Here is a 24,631-nt window from a genome sequence, read left to right as displayed (position 1 = left end):
CTCCTCTATCCCTCTTCTATCCGCCTCCCACTCTCTCCCTATTTATTCCAAAACCCCCTTCCCCTCCCCCTTTTCTGATGAAGGGTCTAGGCCCGAAACGTCAGCCTCTCTGCTCCTATGATGCTGCTTGGCCTGCTGTGTTCATCCAGCCCTGCACCTTGTTGTCTCGGATTCTCCAGCATCTGCAGTTCCTACTGTCCCTGCTTGACCCCTGTCTTGACCACAAAGGATTCTGTCATAGTATTGTCAATGAGGATCATTGCTGACACAGTGTCGTGGAGGAGATGGAGAATGCTCATGAATTTAAGTGGACAGCCGGCTTTTAACAGGGTCTTCCATAGCACATCCTGATTGACTGAATCAAAAGCCTTGGTCAGGTCGATGAAGGCCATGTAAAATGATTCGTGTTGTTCCTGGCAGTTCTCTTGGCCAAGCGATGAAAATCATGTCCATTGTTCCACCAGTTTGGCCAGATGCCATACTGGCCATCAAGAAGGATTTCCTCGGAGACCAGGAGAAGATGCCTCGTTAGAATAAGGGTGAATCTCTTCCCAGTAATGAAGAATAGGGAGCTTCCTCAGTCGTTCCCACAACCCACTTCGTCTCCTTCCTTGAAGATGGTGGCAATGGCAGCATCTCTGAAATCAGCAGGGATTTCTTCTTTGTTCCAAACTCTACAAAGAGTTCATTTTAATGGAGTAGAGGAAATCTGGAAAGAGCTAAATGCATCCATCGTCTCATGCTGTGAAGAAGCCATTGGCAAAAGACCCTGGAAACACCAAGTCTGCTTTAATGAGAATAACCACATCATCCCGGTCGAGCCCCTATTATAGGGCGGCACGGTGGTTAGCACTGCTGCCTCACAGTGCCGGGGACCCGGGTTCAATTCCAGCCTCTGGCAACTGTCTGTGTGGAGTTTGCACATTCTCCCCGTGTCTGCGTGGGTTCCCTCTGGGTGCTCCAGTTTCCTCCCACAGTCCAAAGATGTGCAGGCTCGGTGGATTCGCCATGCTAAATTGCCCATAGTGTTCAGGGATGTTTAGTGGGTTAGACAAGAGAAATGCAGGAGCATTGAGTCTGTGCAGGGTGCTCTTCGGAGAGGTGGTATGGAATTGTTGGTCCTGTTTCCACATTGTAGGGATTCTATGAATATTCTATGAACAAGAAGAGTTCTCCACGCCTGGCGAAAAAAAAATCACCATCAAGGCAAAGAGGAGAACTAATTAAACTGCAATGGTAAAATTACAAAGAAGAACAAGGAAAATCAAGAACATATACTAGACTAAGAAAGCTAAGGAGCTGAAATCCTTACTGACGAGCACAACGCCTGGGGGTTTCTTCAGTGCTATCAAGGCAATATATGGACACAACACCCTTGGCCTCAGACTGGTGCAGAGTAAAGATGGCACCCTTTGAGAGACAGAGAAAACGTCAGTCTCCAATGGAGAGAACATTTCAAAGAACTCCTAATCCTTGACACAATCACAACAAGGACATGTTTGAGGAAATTCCCCACTTCTCCATCAAAGATGGTCTTTGATTCCCAATTAGTGTTTCTGCTGAAGCTTTCATTAGACACATGAAGAATGGAAAAGCTGCAGGAGTAGAAGGGATTCCACTGGAGATTTTCAAACTTGGAGGAGCAGAGCTTAACCATTGTCTCCATCAATTGTTCCTGCTCTTGCAGCTGCAGTATTTAAGTGGCAAGTCCAATTCTGTTTGTGGTCAATGGTAAATCCAGGATGCTGATAACAGGAGATTCAGCGATGGTAATGACTTTGACTATCAAGGGATGATGGTTAGATTCTCTTTTGTTGGAGATGGTCATGATCTGGCATTTGGTGATATGAATGTTACTTGCCATGTTTTAGTCCAAGCCTAGTTATTTCTCCAGGTTTTGCTGCATTTGAACATGGCCTGCTTTAGTATCTGGGGAGTTGTGAATAATGCTGAACATTATGCAGTCATCAGTGAACATCCCCACTTTGGATGTTTTGATGGAGGGAAGGTCATTGTTGAAGCAGCTGAGGATGGTTGGACCAAGGACACTGTCCTGAGGAACTCCTGCAGAGATGTCCTGGAGCTGGGATAACTAACCTCCAACAAACACAATGATTTTCCTTTATTCCAAGTATGATTCCATCTCGTGAAGAGTTTTCCCCCACTGATTCCAGTTTTGGTAGGGTTTCTTGATACCACACTTTGCCTGTTTAACTTGAATTGGTCTAAGCACCCTGCTATAATGTCTTTAACTTACGGTGAGAAGTAGTTTCTTCTCTGACAGCGTAGTCAATCAATGGAATTCTTTACCACAGAGGGCTGTTGAGGCTGGGTCATTAAGTATATTCGAGGCTGAGACAGACAGGTTTTTAATCAGTAAGAGAATCAAGATTTATGGGGAAATAGCAGGAAAGTGAAGTTGAGGATTATCACATCGGCCATGGTTTCATTGAATGGTAGAGTAGATTTGATGGGCTGAATAGCTTACTTCTGCTTCTATGTCTTATGGTCTTATAGTTTCTAACATGTAGAACATAGATGTAGGACAGATGTCAGACGTAGGTTCTTTACTCAGAGAATAGTAAGGGCGTGGAATGCCCTGCCTGCAAAAGTAGTAGACACGCCAACTTTAAGGGCATTTAAATGGTCATTGGATAAACATATGGATGATAGTTTAGGTTAGATGGGCTTCAGATTGGTTTCACAGGTCGGCACAACATCGAGGGCCGAAGGGCCTGTACTGCGCTGTAATGTTCTATGTTCTTCCCTATCACAAATGTTGTCTGCTTTATGTTTCCATTGCTTTTTGAATACAGGAATTACTTTTGCTATTCTTTCATGGAAAGTCAGTATTTCTGGCAAAGTCAGCATTTATCACCCTTAAACAGTTCAGCAACTGAATATTGCTGTGGGTCTGGAGTCACATTAAGGCAGACCAGGTGATAGTGGAAGATTACACTTCCCTGAAGAGCATTAGTGAACCAGATGGGTTCTTCAAACATGGTTTCATGGTTACCATTATACATTGGCTATCAATTCCAAATTTGCTAATTGAATTTGAAATATTTTATCTGTTATGGAGGAATCTAAACCCGTGGCCCAAGATCATTAGCCATGGGCTCTAGACTACTATTCCAGTGACAATACCGCTATATTATCACCTCCCCTCTTTGCTGTCTGATAGTTCCCTGTATCTATGGAGTTTTGGACAATTAAAACAATTATCTCACGAAGCACTTCTTTGAGGACTTTAGGATGAAATCCACCAGAAGCCAGGCGTACAGAAGAAGATTCAGAGTTCTGAAGATGGTTCACTTGACCTGCAAAATTAACTCTGCTTTCTATCCACAGACGCTGCCAGACCTGCTGAGTTTCTCCTGCAATTTCTATGAACTTTTCATCTAGGCTAACTTTGTTCATGTTATTTCTCCAGTTGATATACGGATAAAAATTTCATAATTATCACCAAGCCTTTCTGGCAAACTTCTATTATGTCTTTCTTTATGCTCCATCTTATTATGTTGGTTACTTTTAGGGGGCTGTGCACCAGCATCACTCCCACAAATGACTTCTTGCCTTAATTATTTCTCATCTCTACCCAAACCATTTTCACATCTTGGTGTCCTGAACCTAGGTCATTCATCTCCATTGTGCTAATACCATCATTAACAAACAGAGCCAATCCCCTATCTTTGCGTAACATTCTGTCAAACTTAAATATCCCACCCTTGAAGATTCAGGTCCCCATCCATTCCCTGTCAACCCAGCAGTCATGTCTCTGTAATGGCTAACAAATTGTACTTAAGTATTTGTATTTGCTTTCTCAGTTCATCTGCTTTGCTTCGAATGTGATGTGCATTAGTTAGTTAATTACTCGTAAGTTTTATCTTTTTATTCTTTTTGTACCCTTAAGCCTTATCCGTTGAGTTACTCTTTTTGTGTTCTTGATTCCTTCCTGCCACAGTGTGTTTGTCATTTCATGTATGAATACTTTTCTCTTTTGCCTTGTCTTTAAACTTGATACCTTGCCCCCACTTTAGTTTAAAATCCTTTCCACTTGCCTAGTGACTCATAAGCACGCCATTCTCAGCAAAGTTCATGTGGACACCACCATATCAGTACGGATCCCACTTCTCTCACATCAGTCTTTGAGCTACACATTTATCTCTCAAAATCTGATTTGCCCCATGTCAACTTACACATGGCTCAAGTAATTGTCTAGAGGTCATGACTTTTGAGGATCTATCTTGTTACTTAGGTCCCTAGCCTCTTCATACTAAACCTCTTCCTTTTTCCTGCCTATGTTGTTAGTACATACATGAACCATGATGACTAGATCTTCCCCCTCTCACTGTAAGTTCCTCTTCAGCCATGAGGAGATGTTTCAAACCCTGGCACCAGCAGAAACACAGCTGTCTGGACCCACATTTCTTGTTGTGAAAAATGGTCTCTTATCTCTCTATAATTTCCTTCTAACTACAGTTACATTCCTTTTTGCTCCTCCCACTTGATTGGCTTCCCATACCATAATGCGATATCATTTTTGCATATCTTGTGAAATTGCTAAAGTAATGTTCAATGAGTTCAGTTGCATTTGCAACCCCTCAGATACTGAAACATTCTGTGCCTACAAGCAGCATGACCTGGAGAACTTTGATTGTTTAGTGGCAATTAACATTCAAGCCACACAAATGCCAGGTAAAGACCAGTATCAGCAATGGAGAACCTGCCTTCCCTTCACAATCAATACATTGCTATCACTGAATCACCCCACATTTTGGGGTTTCCATTGACCAGAAACAACTGAACCAGCAGCAAAAATACTATAAGAGCAGGTCAGAGGCTGGGAATTCTGCTTGCTATCTCATCTTATAACTCAAAGATTGTCCACTATCTACAAGACAAAAATCAGGAAAATAATGGATGTTCTCTACTTCACTGGATAGGCAAGGCTCCAACAACATGCAGGCAGTTCAAAATTCTCTGGCACAATGCGGCCCACTTAAATGACATATCCATCCATCTCCTTAAACCTTCACTCCCTTCACCACAGGCACATTGAGGCTGCAGTGTATAGCTGCTCCAAGATGCCGTGTCTTCAACAAATTCTTCATAACCACCAGGGAGAACATTGGCAGCAAATATGTGAGAACACCACCAACTGCAAGTTCCCTTCCAAACAACAAACTACACTGACTTGGAAATATATCATTATTCCTTCACTGTCGCTGAGTCAAAATCCTGGAATTCCCTCCCTGAAAGTACTGTGAGTGTACTGCCATCACATGAATTGCAGAGGTTTAAAAAGGCCACTACCACTTCAGGGGAAATTAGATGCATGCAATAAATGACTAGAAAGCAACGCCCACATACTGATAATTCATAAAGAAATTGCTGTGAGCTTTTTCTTTTGAAATTCAGTAACAAATTATGAAAGTGACATTCCACACTCATGACACAAGATGGCTCTCTCGAAACCAAGTATTTCAAGTAAACACACTATGGATCCGGCAGAATTTTACTTAAAGAACTGTTTCTGAATGTGTAGTGGTACAAATGGAGGTGGGGAGGGGGGGGAAGAGAAATAACTATGATTTTAAGTGTGAGTGCAAAACATGATGGTATGAATTTTATAGATGTTCTACACAAGATTAAGTAGTTTAGAATTCAATATGTTAACTAATACTTGTTTTCCTTACAACAAATCAAACATCCCACAATGCTTCATGGATTACCATGCAACCGGATAATGAATAGGAAATGGGAAAAAGGATTAGGGTTAAGAGAGGTAATCAAAGGCATAATGAGAGTTAGGGATACTGAAGGAAGGAGATTATAGCAAAATAAAATCATTTGGTGGTGACGACATTCCAGAGTATGTGTCAGTCCATATCTGAATGGAGCCTGATGACAGGAAAAATGCAGAAGACACATGCTGTCACATAGGACTGGAGGTGGCTGTAGATGTAGGGAGTGGTGAGGCTATGAAGGGATCAGTGGCTGAAGGTATGACTTTTTAATTGCAACATGGGGTGACTGATGAGCACAAATGATAGACAGCTTGTGTGAATGTGCAGATTTGAATATGGGCAGCACCATTTCAGACAAATTGTAATTGGAACTTGTAAGTCAAGTGAGAGAATGCCAGAGTACTTTTTTGTGGTGGTGACGGATGTGTCAATAAGAATTTTAGCTGCAGGCTGTGAGGTGAGGCTCAAGGCAGGTTAGAGCTGGACAGGTGTAGATAATTAATTTGAAAAAGATTACTTAAACTGTCCCAACATTAAAACTACTTGTGTCAGCCTGCTTGAATGGGGTAGGGTTTCAAAACTCAACCACTGAATTGCAAACCATTTACTAGCTCTGTAATCTATTACAATGGGATAGCTAGTGGATCCGACAAAATATTTCCAGTTGCATGCGAAGATCAAATGATAAGAACTGTCCTTTGGAGAATCCATGCATTAATATTTCAGTGTAGTCAAAGTATACATGAAAGTTACTTGATTTTGCCTTCTTAGTCGTGCTGAATTATTATTAAACTATTACACAAGTGTTTGAAATGTATACTTCTAAAAAATAAATCTGTCTCAACAATGACAATATTCTTTTCGTTCACACTTCAGTTAATGCCTCTTTCATTCCATCCTATTAAAAGTTCAAGCAATCTACAAGAGGTTCCTGGAACAATTTGCTACTCAGTGGATATCTGCAGAAAGACTGGCATCCCCTGCCACGACGCCATCTTTAAAAGTCCTTTGCGCACCAGGCCAAGAGCTGGAGCTGCCCTGTACAGTTCTTGACATTTGCTCCAGGCATGGCAAACAAGAGGAAATCAACTCCCTGCTGTACAGGCAAGGACCTGGAGCTAGGATGGTGCATAGCCGGGATTTCCACTTGCGCTAAGACCAGCAGTGGAGGCTAGAACACAGGACCATGCCAGCCTGGTCTGAGATTGCCACTCAGGTTAAAGCTGTCTCAGCTGTCTGGACAAATGTCCCAGCACTGTAGGAAGTTGAGGTGAGTTATTCACACAGAATTCGCAGCTGCTGACCTACTCTTACAGTCACAATATTTATATGGCCGGTTCAGTTCAGTTTCTGGTCAATGGTAACCCCCAAGATGTTGATAGTTGGGGTCTCAGTAAGGGTAATGCCACTGACCCTCTCCTGTTTCAGATGGTCATTGCCTGGAACTCATGAGGCAGGAATGTTGCTTGAAACCTAGTGCACACATTGTCCAGGTATTAATGCACAAACCAATTCAAAAAAGCTCTCCATACCACCAGCAAAACACTAGTCAGGCAAAAAGGAGAACTAATCAACAGCATAGGTGAAGTCACAGAAACGACAAGGGAAATCGAGAACCAATGGTGGCCTGAGAAAGCTAAAGGCAAACATGACACCCAAGGGCAGTACATGGACACCACACCCTTGGCTTCAAACCAGTGCAGAGAAGAGGTGGCACCCTTTGGGAGACAGACAACATATCAAGTCTCTGATGGACGGAACACTTTAAATAATTCCTCATCCATGACACAATCATCAACACAGTTATGTTTGAAGAAATTCTCCAAATCTCCATCAGAGACTCGCACCTAGAGTTTTTTTAAAAATTCATTCACAGGATGAGAACATCGCTGGCTAGGTCGGCCCTTATTGCTCATCCCCAGTTGCCCATAGGGCAGTTACACATCAACCACATTGCTGTGGCTCTGGAGTCATGTAAGAATAGCAGATTTCCTTCCCTAAAGGACATTAGTGAACCAAATGGGGTTTTCTGACAATTGACAATAGTTTCATGGTCATCATCAGTCTCTTAACTCCAGAATGTTATTGAACTCAAATTCCACCATCGTGGGATTCAAACCTGGGTCCACAAGAACATTACCCGGGTGTCTGGATTAACAGTGCAGCAATAGTTCTGTCACCTCTCCAATGCGTGGCAGAAGTTGAAGCCTCCATTCGACACGTGAAGAAAGGAAAAGCTGCAGGAATAGAAGGGATTCCAGTGGAGATTTTCAAACTTGGAGGAGCAGAACTTACCTGTCATCTCCATTAACTGTTTATACTCTTGTAGCTGCTGCATTTATATGGCAAGTCCAGTTCTGTTTGTGGTCAATAGTAAATCCAGGACATTACCATTGCTGAATCTCCCGTTGTCAATGTCATTGAATGTCAAGGGGTGATGGTTAGTTTCTCCTCTGCAGCTGAAATTGGTTGGGCCTAGGATACTCCCCTGAGGAACTCCTGCAGAGATGTCCTGGAGCCAAAATGACTGACCTCCAGCAACTGCAGCCATTTTCCCATGGCCAGGTATGACTTCAAACACTGAGAACTTCAATTTTTCTTGATGTCCTTTATTTCATATTCAGTCAAATACTGTAATGATGTCAAGGGCAGTCATTCTCACCTCATCTCTGGAGTTCAGCTCTTTTGAACAAGGCTACAATGAGGTCAGGAGCTGAGCAGCCTGACAGAACCCAAACTGAGTGTCACTAATCGGGTTATTCCTTTTCAATTGCCACTTGATAGCACTGGCAATGATTTCTTTCATCACTTTGCTGATGATAAAGAATAGAATGTAATTGGCTGCTTTTTATACACAGGACATACCTGGGCAATTTTCCATATTGCTGGATAGATGCCAAAGTTGTAACTACTGGAACAGCTTTGCCAGGGCCACAGCAAATTCTGGAACACATCTTCAGCAGTATTGCCGTAATGTTGTCAGGGCCCAGAGCCCTTGCAGTATCCAGCACTTCCAATTGTTCCTTGATATCACCTGGAATGAACCAAATCGGTTATCTGTGATGCTGGGAACTTCTGGAAGAGGCTGAAATGTATCATCCACTTGGCACTTCTGACTGAAGGTTGTTGTAAAAGCTTCAGCCTTATCTTTTTGCACTGATGTGCAGCCTCCCTGATCATTGAGGATGGGGACATTTGTGGAGCCTCCTCCTCCAGGGAGTTGTTTAATTGTCCACCACCATTCATGGCTGGATGTGGCAGGACTGCAGAGCTTAGACTTGATTCGTTGGTTGCAGGTCGACACTTCATTTTGAGCAATGCCCGGTGCTGCTCCTGATATGTCCTCCTGCACTCTCCATTGAACCAGGATTGATTTCTTGGCTTGATGGTATTGATAGAGTAGCGGACATGCCAGACCATGAGTTTACAGATTATGGTTAAATACAATTCTGCTGCTGTTGGCCCACAGCACCTCATGGATGCCCAGTCTTGAGTAGCTAAATCTGTTCAAAATCTAATCCATTCAGTGCAGTGATACATGGTGGAGAATATTCTCAATGTGAAGACCTGGCTTTGACTCCACAATGAATATGCAGCGGTCAATCCTACCAATAGGTAAAGGAAAAGTCACCACAGTCCCAGAGGACTGCTGGGCTGCTCTCTCACTACAGAGACAGGTGACTGGTGGTGAGTTTAACCTGAGGGTTACCACATCTCAGGCAAGGAGTGAGGTTGCATTGGGGTGAACCACCATGGTGTAGGGAATTGCACCTGCACTGTTGGCATTGCACTGCCTTGCAAATCAACCATCCAACCAACTGAGCTAACTGACCAGTGGGACAAGGCAGGGATGGTGTTGTCTGGAACATTGCCTGTAAGGTATGATTTCTCAGGTGTGACTTTGACTAGTCTGTGAGACAGCTCTCCTAATTTTGGCGCAAGCCCCAGAATACAGTAAGGAGGGCTTTGCAGGGTCAGCAGAGATGTGTTTTATATTATCGCGTCCAGTGCCTAGTTTGATGCCACATTTTCTGCCCAGTTTCATTCCTTGTTTAGACTTTGAAGTGATTTGATACAATTAGTGGTTTGTTAGGCCACTTTAGAAGACATGGGTCTGGAGTCACATGTAGACCAGACCAGGGAAAGATTAAAGATTTCATTCCTACAGATAGGTTTCTAGGCCAGCTATTTTACAACTCCAGACTTGTTAAATTTTGCCATGGTGGGATTCAAACCGAGAACATTAACAGGGTTTTAGATTATTCATCCAACGATTATTTTTATTGATTTTATTGTCACATGTACCAAAATATAGTGAAAAGCTTTGTTTACGAGCGGTACAGGCAGGTCACAGCAAGCAAAGGATGTACAGATCAAAAAGACTTAGAGGCACACAGGTTACATTGCAAGTTACCTTATTTGAAGCTAGAGTCCATTCTACAGTCTGAAAACGGCCAGAAAGAAGCTGAACCTGCTTGTGCATATGTTCAGGGTTCTGTATCTTCTGTCTTTCAGAAGAGACTGTCGGAGATCATTACCAGAGTTCGTTGGGTCTTTAATGATGTTGGCAGCCTTTCCGCAGCAACGAGCCATATAAATGGACTCCATGGATGGAAGGTTGGCTTCTGTGATGGTCTGGGCTGTGCACACCGCCTTCTGTAGTTTCTTACTGTCCCGGGCAGAGCAGGTGCCGTACCAGGCCGTTATACACCCGGACAGTATGCTTTCAATGGGGCATCTGTCGAAGTTGGTGAGGGACCTTATGGACATGCCAAATTTCCTGAGCCTCCTGAGGAATAAGAGGCAATGTTGTGCCTTCTTGACTGTCGCATTTACATGGGAAGTCCAGCATAGATCGTCGGTTATCGTCTCTCCGAGGAACTTGATGCTCTTCACTCTCGCATCCTCAATTCCGTTGATGTAGATGGGGGCGTGTTCTCCTCCTTTCTTTCTAAAGTTGATGATCAGTTCCCTGGTTTTGCCAACATTGCACCATGTCACCAAGCCCTCTACCTCCCTTCTGTATTTTGACTCATATTTCTGTATTTTGACACTACACCACAACCTCTCCCAGAAAAATGTGAACAAATGTTAGCTACTGAAGCTAGGAAATGGAAATGAACAGTATGAACATAGTCTAATTATCTCCAGACTACAAGAAACTGCATGAGAGAAATATGAACATTGATAAATAATTCACTGAAACAAGCACAGTAACGGATCTTGGGATATGTAGCCACAGGAATGGAGCACAAATTCAAGTAAATGAACACAAGGCGCTGAAAGCATCATATCTGTTTACAGTACTGTTTAAAGAACAGTGGAGAAAAGAGCAACTGAACTACCATCCAAACTAACACCAAGCTAACACCCAATTAAACTGTCTTAATGAGGACAGCCTGAGGTTTTTCTGCATACAGATTATTCTGTTGAAGAGAATGTTCAAAAATGGCTCAAATTCAGGATTCTGAAGTACATAAAGTGAACTTCAAAAATATGTTAAAGCTTAGCAAAACTGGTAGAACCGGGAGAGCACATAGCAAAATAAAAAGAGATTTCAGTACAGAGAACTATACAGATGATGCTCTTGGCTTGAGTTTTATTTTTCACATTAGCTTCATCTCACTTTTTGGGAAGCATCTACTGTTTTTTTGCCCCAATAAATTTAAAATGAGCTTCATCGGGCCATCCTCATCTTGGACTGGCTATTTGAGGCAGTAAAACCTGATGATGTGGAGACATTGCTAGAAACAGACACTTACGTATGTTTATATTAGATATTTGAGTGAGTAGGTACTGGGATGAACTTGTTTTGGGATTAATATAGATGGACTTTACAATTCTCTGGTCCAGTACTTTTCTATGCAAGTAAACTGAACGCTACCATAGTTTAATGTGAACTTAAAGGTATTTGGATCTGTTGCAGAGCTTCCCATCATCTGATTTCAAATGCCTGAGTTGTGTTGTTACTGCTGCTAATTCCACTTCATAATCTCACATCTGAAATTTGATTCATCTGCAGATGTTGGGCTGAAGACATGTAATTACAGTAAGGCGTAGACATGGCTCAAACCATAACAGGTCACAATGTTTAACAATGACATGAAATGATAACAATATTTAGTGACTAGTTAATATTTTTGTGATCTGTTCTCCCCTTGACTTGTTAACGCATAATAAAATTTTAACCAAAAACATATTAGTTCACCCTCAGCTTATCTAGGTGAAAAGTTGAATTCCCAAAAGTTTGATAGATAGTCATAAACAACTGTTGCTATCCTTAGGGTGGGGTTGTGTTCTACACGATGAGCTAATCCTACTGTAATTAACACCATCGGTAATTATCTTGAATTCATTTGATTCTTTGCATTTCCAGAATGCTGTAAGTGACACAACAGACATATCTTTTTACCAAGAGTCTAAGATGCTATTTAAAAATCACCCTTTGGTACTGTTCAGATTTCCTGGATATAAGATAGCTACAAAGTGTGCTGCTGTGATTTAAACAGGGCAGAACCTTCATAATAACATTGATGACAGCAATTAATACCGAAGCAAATGTTTTCAAATTTTACCAACTAAACTGAGATGTTTGGGTTTTTTTAATTGTGTGCTTTGTTACTGCTTGTGGTAATATGGATACCATTTTGGAAGGTCTGAAAATTGTTTACTGAATCAGCGTGTGATCAGCATTGAGTGCACACACCTAATTTAGTTGGAAACATTCTCACATTTGTGGCTCCAGTGGCAACTCACTGGTTCAGGAATGTGGGGAACAGTGAAATGAACAGGATAGAATGCCCATCAAATTCCCCAGGAGTGTCCCTGAGGCTGGCAATTGAGAGGAGCCAAGCATGGCTGCCATGTTATAATACAGCATTGCAGCCCCATGTGAAGGCAAGTGCTTGCCTTTCATGGAGCAGTCTCCAATATATCATTTCATCAATGGTTTCCAACCTGATCCTCAAAAACCAAACCCTAGTCCCTCTCTCCTTGTACACTCCCACCCTAACAGCATTATGGGTGACCCTACACCATTAGCACTGCAACGGTTCAAGGTGACAGCTCACCACCACCTTACCTAGGGCAATTAGGGATGGGTAATAATTACAGGCCTAGCCAGTGACACCCACATCACATGAACAAATTTAAAAAACCTACCATCTCCATCCTCTCTTTCCTCTGCAAATCCTGCCAAATAATTTCCATTTTCCCAAACTTCTTTTTTGAATCCCTGCAAACAGGTCTCCACCTACCCCTGTCACAGCGCAAAAACCTGCTCTTATTAAAATCACAGATGATACTGCATTTGACTGTGGCAAAAGTAAACCTTCCCTCCTCAATCTGTTGGCAGTCTTTGCAAAAATGACTACACCATCTCCTCCAGCACTTCTTCACTTTCATCTGGTTGCTGTCATGTGGTTACATTCATAGCTATCACGGCATAATCAGATCTTCATTTGCCATGCCTCCTTCCTATTTCTACAGTGTTATCTCTGGTGTCCTTCAGGGTCAATCCTTCACCACCTCTTCTTTCTCACTTATATACCATCTCTTGTGACCTCATCCGAAGGCACATCATTGATCAGTTCTACCTCACCACCATCTCTCTTAACACCTCCACTGTTTCTGAATGATCAGATTGCTTATCTGTACATCCAGTACTGAAGTCATTATTTTTGATGCCTGCTCCAAACTCCTTTTTCTGACTAGTGACTCCATCCTTCTCCTCCACAATCTCAGTCTAAGCCTGGCTGTTTACAGCCTTGGTAGCACATTTGATTCTGAAATGAGCTTCTGACCTCACACTCACGCCATCGCCATTGGGTCAGCTTTTGCAAATTGAGAATAATTCCATGATGTTAGTAAGGAGGACCTGGCAGAATTGACAAGGCTAAGGTTACTGTCATGGTTTCTGTTGTAGATGAATGTGTGAGGCATCGACTTTTTTTCTGTGGGGAGGTCATCGTCTAAAATTCAGCTATTGAGGTTTTATACTTTCTAAAGTGCATCAGGCTCCATGAGACAATAGCAGATATTTGTTTAAAATTCAGTAAAGTATTTTTAAACTGCTGAGCTGATAGATTACATTTAAGGCTAAACAATCCTGTGTCCCATTCTTGCTGTAAACTGAAGCAGATGATTATAATGTTTGATTTTGGTTGATGTGCAAAAGCTGGAGGGTTTTTTTATGTTTATGTATTACCAGCTCTTTTTCCTCCACAAGCAACGGCTATTGCCTGCTGAACATCTGGTTCCAAGCACTGATTCTGATAATTAGCTTATACTTACACTGAGCAGTAACAGCATGACTACAAGCTTGAACAAATCTGATTATACTCATCTGAACACTAAGCCATTTTTTTTTGCTGACGATGAAACTATAATGTCTGAGTGGGTTCGTTTCTAGCTGGCCTGCACTCAGCATGTTGATTAGTCACATCTGTGTCTTCCAAACTTTTGAAAACTCAAAATGAAATTTATTGGTACAAACTGAACTTTTGTCTGATTTGAGTGTATAATAAACACCTATTAGAAAATGTACTATTCTGATACATTCCCTTCTGAGATTCTCAAATGGAGGTAGTAACTATTAAGGGAAATGTAAATTGTGCTCTTGGTTAGCCTTTATATGACATTTGCTCAACTACTCCTGCTGGATTTATGCTTAACAAACAAGTTTATATCAGCAACTCCTATTATAGATATAGATATCGGAATTTATACTGCAAAAAGTAAACAAGAAGTGTATGAAGATGAGTAATGTTTAATATTATTTCTCCTGCCTCAGTTAGGTATCTGCTCAAGTTCAGCTCATCTGACAGTGCAGATAGTAGAAAAATCATCTGTCACATTGTTAAGACATAGAGAGCCCAAAGCTGCTCAGCCTGTAGTTACCTAATCTCAGCCAACATTCCTGAGATTGTCTCAGTTAATTTACTGCAGTGTAAGTAAAATTAAATGGCAGGACAAATAAGGACAGGTTGGCCATTGCTCTCACACCCTCCACAATCAACAAATCTAGTCCCATATGAAGAATTAACACTTTGTCAAGCTACTGAAAGGCAACAGCTATAAAGAATGCATTTATTTGCAAAACTTATAGAAGACAGCAAATTACATTAACAAACACTTTTGAGTTTAATTAACATTAGTAACTGTAATTGTAATGGTTTCTACTATCTGGGTCACTGACAAAATGCTGCATTGTATAGCTGTGAAGTTCCGACAGGTAGTAGCGATCCATTTCATTTACATATCCACAATTCTTTGCACTATTTTTAGGTTCTCACACTACCACCGTGGAAGTAAAATTGTTCAGTCATTCAGCCAAGCATGTTTTATCAATCAGAGATGTCCTCGTTTTTCAAGGACCGTAACTTCCCCTCCTCGGTGGTCGAGAACGCCCTCAACCGTGTCTCCCACATCTCCCGCACCTCATCCCTCACACCCCGTCCACGCAATAAAAACCAAAAAAGAATCCCCCTCGTCCTCACGTACCACCCCACCAACCTCCGGATCCAACGCATCATCCTCCGACACTTCCGCCATCTGCAATCCGACCCCACCACCAAAGACATCTTTCCCTCCCCACCCTTATCTGCTTTCCGGAGGGACAACTCTCTCCGTGACTCCCTTGTCCGCTCCACACTCCCCTCCAGCTCCACCACACCCGGCACTTTTCCCTGCAACCGCAGGAAGTGCTACACCTGCCCCCATACCTCCTCCCTCACCCCCATCCCAGGCCCCAAGAAGACTTTCCACATCAAGCAGATGTTCACCTGCACATCTGCCAATGTGGTATACTGCATCCGCTGTACCCGGTGTGGCTTCCTCTACATCGGGGAAACCAAGCGGAGACTCGGGGACCGCTTTGCAGAACACCTACGCTCGGTTCGCAATAAACAACTGCACCTCCCAGTCGCGAACCATTTCAACTCCCCCTCCCATTCCTCAGACGACATGTCCATCCTGGGCCTCCTGCAGTGCCACAACGATGCCACCCGAAGGTTGCAGGAACAGCAACTCATATTCCGCTTGGGAACCCTGCAGCCCAATGGTATCAATGTGGATTTCACAAGTTTCAAAATCTCCCCTCCCCCTACCGCATCCCAAAACCAGTCCAGCTCGTCCCTGCCTCCCTAACCTGTTCTTCCTCCCACCTCAAGCCGCACCTCCATCTCCTACCGACCAACCTCATCCCGCCCCCTTGACCTGTCCGTCCTCCCTGGACTGACCTATCCCCTTCCTAACTCCCTACCTACACTCACCTTTACTGGCTCCATCCCCGCCTCTTCGACCTGTTTGTTTCCTCTCCACCTATCATCTCCTCTATCCCTCTTCTATCCGCCTCCCACTCTCTCCCTATTTATTTCAAAACCCCCTTCCCCTCCCCCTTTTCTGATGAAGGGTCTAGGCCCGAAACGTCAGCCTCTCTGCTCCTATGATGCTGCTTGGCCTGCTGTGTTCATCCAGCCCTGCACCTTGTTGTCTCGGGGTCAAGCAGGCATGTGTTTTCACCACCTTCATTACCACCAATCTTCATCTTGTCAAAAAACAAGCTTTCCAGTGGTGTGGACATTGTCCACTGGATGGACGGAAAACTTTACAACCTCAATTGGTTGAAATCCAGAACAAAAATGACCCTGACCTTGCTTGTGGAACTTCAGTATGTAGATGACATGATCTGATACCAAGGCCACCGTGTATAAGGCAGTTATCCTTCTGACTCTTGTATATGGCCCTGGAACTTTGATTATGTACACACATCACATCCAGACCCTTGAGAAGTACCAACAATCTGTTTGAGAGGGACCTAGCGCGGGAAAATGAGACTAGAGTAGACAGTAGTGAATTTGGCAGTACAGACTTGATGGGCCAAAGGGCCTCTTCATTACTGCATGATTCCATGGATCAACTCACTTTCCTAAAACCACAACTAACAGAGAATAATCTGAAAAACGGAAGCGATCTATGTTACATTGCATACCGCAAAACACAATAAAACCTTTTTAAAAATGGAAGAGGGGTAAATCCAAGGGCATGAAATCTTCTCAATGCAGCTCATCCTCAAAATTGTAATTTAGCTTTGTGTAAACTTGTTGCAAATACCTTCTTCAGAGACATAATGAATACTAATAAAGCAGCAGTGATTTGAAAAAAAAACCTAAACTCTATTTTAAAAGTTCGAAATTTCATTTAGTTTATAGAGAGATATTCCTCTGTCTTAATAATGGGAAGTGATTTTGCTCAGCAACCACATTTAAGAGCTGCCAGTTCCTGAATCATAGTATTTATTTAAGAGGAAGCATTTTACAATTACCTACGTAAATGGAGGAAGTTGCTTGACTTTCCTGCTCGGTTTTCAGTTAGGACAAAAAGACATTTTATTGATGCAGTTTTGAAGAAAAACTACAGTAACTTGTGTTTACATTACAGTCGGTGTCAGATACAAGGAATTTGCATTCCAGTTTTCCAGTGTAATTGTAATCAATGTGTCTTCAATGAAAACTCACCATGAAAGACTGAAAAGGTTTCTTTGATTGCTTGGTGGGTAGATGTCCTGTCTCAATTGTAACAGAGGCAGGAAAACTCATAGTTCAATGGCAAGTTTGTGTTGAATTGGGTGAAAAGTCTAAGTACTGATAAGGGCATGTGTGTGGCCATTAGTGGACAGTGGAATTGGTTTTGATTGTAATATCCCTGCAACCCAAAGAACTTGCTATCCATGAGGAAGTGGAATAAGCAAGGTGTAATAAAATTTCTGGTATCAATCCCTACAGTATAGGCTTTCAGGAGAGAACAGGAAAAATATATGGTTGGGGGAAAAGAGAAAAGACAAGTCAGTTGAATGACTGGGGAAAAAAAACTTTTGTTAATGTCTTTAATTTTATGGGCAATGTCTTCCATAAATCTCAGGGACCCTATGTAGTACAGGTCTAAAAAAACAAATATATAGAAAATGTACATGTAATTTCTCTTGAAATCATAAAGAAGCTTGTTCTTGGAATACCTTCAGCACTCTCAAATAATAACTGTTACAACTTAGACTGTGCCATTGGATAAATTATATAATGGTTGAGATTGTCATGATTCACAAGATCCCTCAATGGTATTGTCACGTTTGCCTTAAATATGTCCATAATCCTGAACTCACAAATCAGTCATTAAAGTTTAATTCTTCAGTGAAAGATCAACTGAGTTGCACAATGATTTTGCAATTAATCTTACATAACCTTTGGTTTCGCTTTAAAATAAAGGGTTTCTTTCCAAAGATTATTTGCTGATGAGAACAAGACATTTGAGGGACGTGGAAAAAGCAGCAATGCTTAAAGCAAAAAAATCAGACTTAAGATGCATGAGGAGAATTTTGAACTCGGCTTCACTTCACTGATTGGAATTCTGGAAAGATCATTTAAGTGAACAGTTGTTCTTTTTACTGAAAGAAAGAATGTTTCTTTTGTCCAAAGAATACACAATTTCATACTGTTAAGAATCCAAAAAAATACATCAATAGCTTTAACATGAAATTGCATTTCTCATCAGTTTTATCTTCAGGCACGAATGGTGGGCGATTGGTCCAGACTGCTACGTCCGACACTTCAATTTGGCTTAATTGCTTGTGCAGTTTATGTGGGCCTCTCACGTGTGTCCGATTACAAACACCACTGGAGTGATGTACTGACTGGCTTAATTGAGGGAGCTATTGTCGCCATCTTAGTTGTAAGTAGAAATAAATTCTTCACTTACTGCTTTGTCATTGTTTACTGCTGAAGTAAAATACTGCAGAAACAGGGAAAGCTGAGATAAAAACAGAAAATGCTGGAAATACTTGGCAGGTCGGATGGAATCTATGGACAAAGAAACAACGTTAACATTTCAGGTCAATAATCTTTTATTGGAATTATTGTGGAGCTAGTGATTTTTCTTTTAGTTATAGAATTCCCATTCATGGAATAGGTAACTTAGAATTTTTATCTTGCAAAATTTACGACATGCATTTGTAAGTATTAAATTCAATGACAAAGAACAAGTGATCATTATAAGGTATTCACAAAGCTGATACATAATTATTTACTGCTTTGCTTAAGCAAAATATAATTGGCTTACATTCAATAATTTATTGAAATGCTACAACTTACACACAAGTATAAATAGAAACAAAAGACAAGGACATTCTTTTGACCATATGTAACATTTTTGTTTGCCAAGACAGCTCCAGTTTATTTCCCCATCAAGGATAAGCATTTGAGGGAAGTAATTTGTAGAATTATGAGGTTGGAACAAATCAATGGGACTTGGATGACAGACTTCCCACATGAATTGAAGAGGCCAAATGACCTTATCTGCATTGTAATTTCTTTTGGCTATTCGAAATAACCTTTAATATATTTGCCTATCCCGATGAAACATCTCAAGTGAACTTGGTGAGGCCCTGCATGTTCTGCAAGCACACCACCGTTTTTGTGAAGAGTTATTTTCTCCTGGGATTCCAGTTTAATTCAAAATTTATACTCAAGTCTCGTTAAGTCTACATACTGACTGAGAAGAATATTTCCTGAACCATGTTGCAAACTCTAAATTATTTCAAGTATCTCAATCAAATTATTCCTTTAACTCATCACCAGATGTTTCTCACAATAGCATCCCTTCATCTCAGGTGTTCTCCTAATGAATCATTGCCTTGAATTCTTTCAATGCAGGTGGAGATTCAAAACAGGAACGGTTCAAAATAAGCAAATAAAATTGAACATCCAAATTGTGACTGACCTGTCCGTCTCCTCTCCACCTATCTGCTCCTTTATCCACCTTCCATCCGCTTCCCCCCCACTCTATTTATTTCAGAGTCCCCTTCCCCTCCCCCATTTCTGAAGAAGGGTCCAGACCCTAAACAGCAGCTTTCCTGCTCCTCTGATGCTGCCTGACCTGCTGTGTTCATCCAGCTGTACACCTTGTTATCTCAAATTGTGACTGAGCCCTTTTGTGAGTCATCTGGGAAATATACAATATAAATGAACAGACATGATTATCAATGAGAACTGAAAAAACATACAAATCATTTAATCCCTGTTTTAGTATTGACTGACTTATATTTGACAACGTCTTGAAATGAAACAGTTTTCAGTCATGATGAGGACTTATGAGAATGACCAAGATAAAATCCAGTTTGACAGCAACTTGTAGCCAAGTCACAACTCACATGATTGCAGGAAGGCAAATGCTGTGTTGGTCTCTAATACAAAAGGTTGGAGTACAAGAATGGGGAACTCTTGCCATAATTGTACAGGTTTTGGTGCAACTTTACCTGGAGTACTTTAAAAGGCCTTCAAGGTGATCACATTGGAAGAGAAGATTTTGATGGGGTCAGTGAGATTGCGGGACACTGGACAATCTTGAATGAAGAGGCACAGTTTCAGGATAAAGCGCTGATCATTGGGTCTGGGATGAAGAGAAATCTCTTTACTCAAAGGATTTTGAATATTGGGAGTTTCTATCCCAGAAGATTGTGATGCACCAATGTTGACTACATTAAAAGTTCGGATAGATAGATTTTAGGAGCTCATGGGACCATGTGATAGGGGTGTAGCAGGAAATTGAAATTGAGGCTGGGGACCAGTCATAATCATATTAAATGGCAGACCAGGCTTGATGGGTTGTATGATCAACTTAATTGTTGTGTTTGTTGGAAATTCAGTGTTAAGCGGAAAGAGCTGCCTAAATTCAACATAACCTAGGGTTTACAGTTGGTGGCAGACATCAAGGAAATGGACCTGACTTTAGAGTCACAGTTGTTATGACACAGGACCAGAAGATCATAAGATGTAGGAGCAGAAGTAGACCATTCAGCCCATTCAGTCTGCTCCACCACTCAGATGATGGCTAATCTGATAATCCTCATCTCTGCTTTCCTGCCTTTTCACATAAATCCTGCTTCTTTTATTGATTAAAAATCTATCTCAGTGTTGAATATATTTAATAACCAGTCTATGCAACCCTCTGACACAGCCATTTGGACTAACAAGTCCTTGATGGATTTCTGCAGAGAATCTTATTACCTATTCCCATAACCTTGCAAATTTGTTTTCTTTAAGTGCCATCTAACTTCCTTTCAAAATCATCAGTTGTCTGTTCTGTCAGCATCCTTATTAGCCGTGAGTTTCAGGCCTCTGCCTTTCATGGTGTAAAAGATGACTTCTTTATATGCTTCTTGCATCTCTCACCAATCTGTGTCCCCTAATTCTGGTATCATCAGCTCATTGGAATAGCTTGTCTACTTTATCTAAACCTACTTCAATCCTGTAATGCTTTTGCTTCAAAGAGAACACATCCAACTGATGAAAGGTGTAGCCCGAAACATCGTCTCCTACTCCTCTGATGCTGCCTGACCTGCTGTGTTTCTCCAGCTCCTTATTGACACATCCAACTTCTCTAATCTAAACTTGTAGCTAAATTCCTTTCCTTGGGTCACTCCTGTAGTATGGTGACCAGAAATGGATGTAAACTGAAGTTGAAGCCCAACAAAATGTTTAAAACAGTTCAGTATAACCTCCCCACTTTTGTACTAATTAATTGCAGTACTTAGATCTAATGTTTTGTGATTAGGGTTCAGAAGAGATTTACCAGAGTGTTGCCAGGTATGGAAGGTTTGAGTTATGAGGAAAGGCTGGAACTTTTATCACTGGAGCATAGGAGGTTGAGCGGTGACCCGATAGAAGTTTATAAAATGATGAGATGTATAGATAGAGTTGATGGTAGTTGTCTTTTTCCTAAGATGGGGAATTTCAAGACTAGGGGGCACAATTTTAAGGTGAGAGGAGAAAGATTTAAAAAGACATGAGGCAAATTTTTTTACAGAGGGTGGTTCGCGTGTGGAATGAACTTCCAGATGAAGTGGTGGATGCAGGTACAATTACAACATTTAAAAGACATTTGGATGGATATATGAAGAGGAAAGGTTTGGAGGGATATGGACCACGAGCAGGCAGGTGTGTTAGTTATTTTGGGATTATGTTCAGCATGGACTGGTTAGACCGAAGGGTCTGTTGCCGTGCTGTATGACTATGATTCACGCACGACATTCAGATCCTTTTGAATCTCAGAGTATATGCTACTCAGACATTTATATAAAATTCACACACATTCTCAGCATTTTCCTCATCAACTTATTCCACTTTATATTAAAAAAAAGTAAATTATTCAAACATGATTTACATCCTAAAAATTCATGCTTGCTGTCAATTGAAACCACTTCCAACTGTCAATGGATTGTTTTTTCAATTATTACTTTTAAAGCATTGTCACCGCTCATATTGAACCGACCAGGCTATAGTTATCAGGATTGTCTTGCACACTTTATTGAATAATTGTGTTACATTTGCTACTTTGCAATCCTCTACCATCTCTCCAGTATCCCCTAACAACATCGTCTGTTAAGTAAGTTATTTGAACCAGGTACCTATCTCCTCTTTCCAGTACATCCCATCAGTTTCTGCCCCATTCATTACCAACTGGATTTTGCCAGCATCCTTTTCCTTGTTACATGCTGATACAAAATACTCGTGCTGAAATACCCTGAGCAGCAGCTACTGCACGCAGAGTTCTTCCAACCAGATGCTGATGTAGCATAGAGTCACAGAAAACTGGACACACTCCTTTTTCATGGCACCAGCTGCCGTATTATGGCTGGTAAATTCAAAGATCCAGTTCTTAAATGTGGTTTAGTGACTGCAGGTGCATGAATAAGTAAATGGATGAATGGTTAGGTGCACGTGGGTGAGCAGTTAAGGCCAGGGATGGGTGGCTAGTTGGGGGCAGGTTGAGTGATCGGGGAGTAGTCATGAGGTCCAGGGGTTGTGGAGTTATCCAGTTATGTACCAGGTTTTAATAAAAGTAAATTACTGCAGATGGCGAAGATCTGAAATAAAAGCAGAAACGGAGAAAATAGGAACACTTTGTCCCATTGAGTCCATTCCACCATTCAACATGATCATATTTGATTCTGTCAGGATCAGACACCGACAGAAAGGAGGACTACTAAAGATGGAAAACGTGTCCTAGAACAAAACAGAAGAGTCCAAATGGTGCTAGATATAGATGAAGAGTAGTTGGTATTAATGGTAGGCGTTCATAGCAGAAAATTGGTGAATTCTGCTGAGATCAAACCCAGGCATACAGAATAATGGGTATGGGGAGAGTAGTTAAAATGGAAGACAGAGTTCACGGTCTGAAGTTGTTGAACTCAATATTGAATCCTGAAAGCCATAAAGTGCTCAAGTGGAAAATGCTATGGACCTTCCTATGCAATTGCAAGAAGTGCAACATTCACACCTTTACCATCTCCTTCCTCACTTCCAAGTCCAGAAACTAGTCACAGAGTCATACAGCACAGAAACAGACCCTTCGGTCCAACTCATCCATGCCGATCAAGTTCCCCAAATCAAACTAGTCCCATTTGCCTGCGTTTGGCCCATATCCCTCTAACCCTTTCCTATTCATGTATCTGTCCAAATGTCTTTTAAATGTTGTAACTGTACCTTCGTTTACCACTTCCTCTGGCAGCTTATTCCATACATGTTCCACCCTCTGTGTAAACGTTGACCCTCAGCTCCTTTGAAATCTTTCTCCTCTCGCCTTAAAAATATGTCCTCTAGTTTTGAACTCTCTCATTCTCGGGAAAAGACTTTTGCTATTCATCTTACCTATGTCCCTCATGATTTTAGAAACCTCTAGAAGGTCACCCCTCAACCTTCTACACTGCAGTGAAAAAAGTCCCAGCCTCTCCTTCTCACGCAAACCCTCCAGTCCTGGCAACACCCTAGTAAAGCTTTCCTGAACCATCTCCAGGTGAAGCAGTGATGTACTTTCAATCTAATCTACTATCTTTATTGTTCACAACACAGCCTCTTCTAGATTCACAAGATCAAATGCAGACTGGGTGACTGCCTTGTGGAACACTATGTTCTGCTTACAAGGAAGATGGCAGCACAGTGGCTCTGTGGTTAGCACTGCTGTCTCACAGTGCCAGGGACCTAGGTTCAATCCCAACCTCGCGTGACGGTCTGTGGAGTTTGCACATTCTCTGTGTGGGTTTCCTCTGGGTGCTCGGCTTTCCTCCCACAGTCCAAAGACGTGCAGGTTATGTGGATTGGCTATGCTAAATTGCCCCATAGTGTGTAGATTGGGTGGCTTTGGCAGGGGGATTGTGGGAATAGGGTAGAGGAATGATTCTGGGTGGGATGCTCCTCAGAACTTCAGTGGACTTGTTGGGCTGAATGGCCCTTTTCCGCACTGCAAGGATTCAATGGAAAAATCCTGACCTTCTGGTCACTTGCCATTTCAATACATCACATTGCTCTGATGCAAATATTTCTGTGTTCCTGCAAAACCCCATGCATGCAGGTAGAACTGCACCTCAATTTCCACTAAGGCACTTTCCAGCCTATATCACTTTTCCAGGCACCTTCGGTTTCAAAGAGTCATATTGGACTTACTTTTATTCTTCGTTTGTTCTTTCATAGGCTGAGTGCATTGCTGACAAGACTGCATTAATCACTTGTTTCTAATAATACTTATGAAGTGAGTGGCTTCTTCAGCCTGAAGTCACATGTTGAGCAAACTGAATGAGGGCAGCAGATTTTCTTCCCTGAAGGCCATTAATGAACCAGATTTTCTTTTATGACAATCAATGATAGTTTCATGGTTTCCATCACTAAGATTAGCTTTCAATTCCAAATTGAAACTCCACCAGCTACTGTGGAGGGATTTGAGTCCACTCCCAGGGAGGTGTGTCTGGGTGAACCAGTCCAGCGATATCACCACCACGTTACCATTTCCCAGTATCTCCACATATGATGCCAGAGATAGAGTTTCTCCAGCATTTT

General features: G+C 41.7%; 1 protein-coding gene across 3 annotated transcripts in view; it reads left to right on the top strand.

Annotated features, from left to right (window-relative positions):
• Window positions 1-24,631, top strand: part of plpp1a (phospholipid phosphatase 1a) — a 99,046-nt gene that overhangs the window by 72,275 nt on the left and 2,140 nt on the right. For all 3 annotated transcript variants that reach the window (XM_020529084.2, XM_020529085.2, XM_020529086.2), the window contains exon 5: window positions 18,297-18,473. In XM_020529084.2, coding sequence (XP_020384673.1) covers window positions 18,297-18,473 — 177 coding nt within the window. The remainder of the gene's footprint in view (window positions 1-18,296; window positions 18,474-24,631) is intronic.

The sequence above is a fragment of the Rhincodon typus genome, chromosome 1, assembly GCF_021869965.1.
Source record: "Rhincodon typus isolate 14 chromosome 1, sRhiTyp1.1, whole genome shotgun sequence".
Classification (NCBI taxonomy): domain Eukaryota; kingdom Metazoa; phylum Chordata; class Chondrichthyes; order Orectolobiformes; family Rhincodontidae; genus Rhincodon; species Rhincodon typus.
The sequence above is the reverse complement of the archived record's forward strand: the minus strand, read 5'-3'. Positions and strand labels throughout refer to the sequence as shown.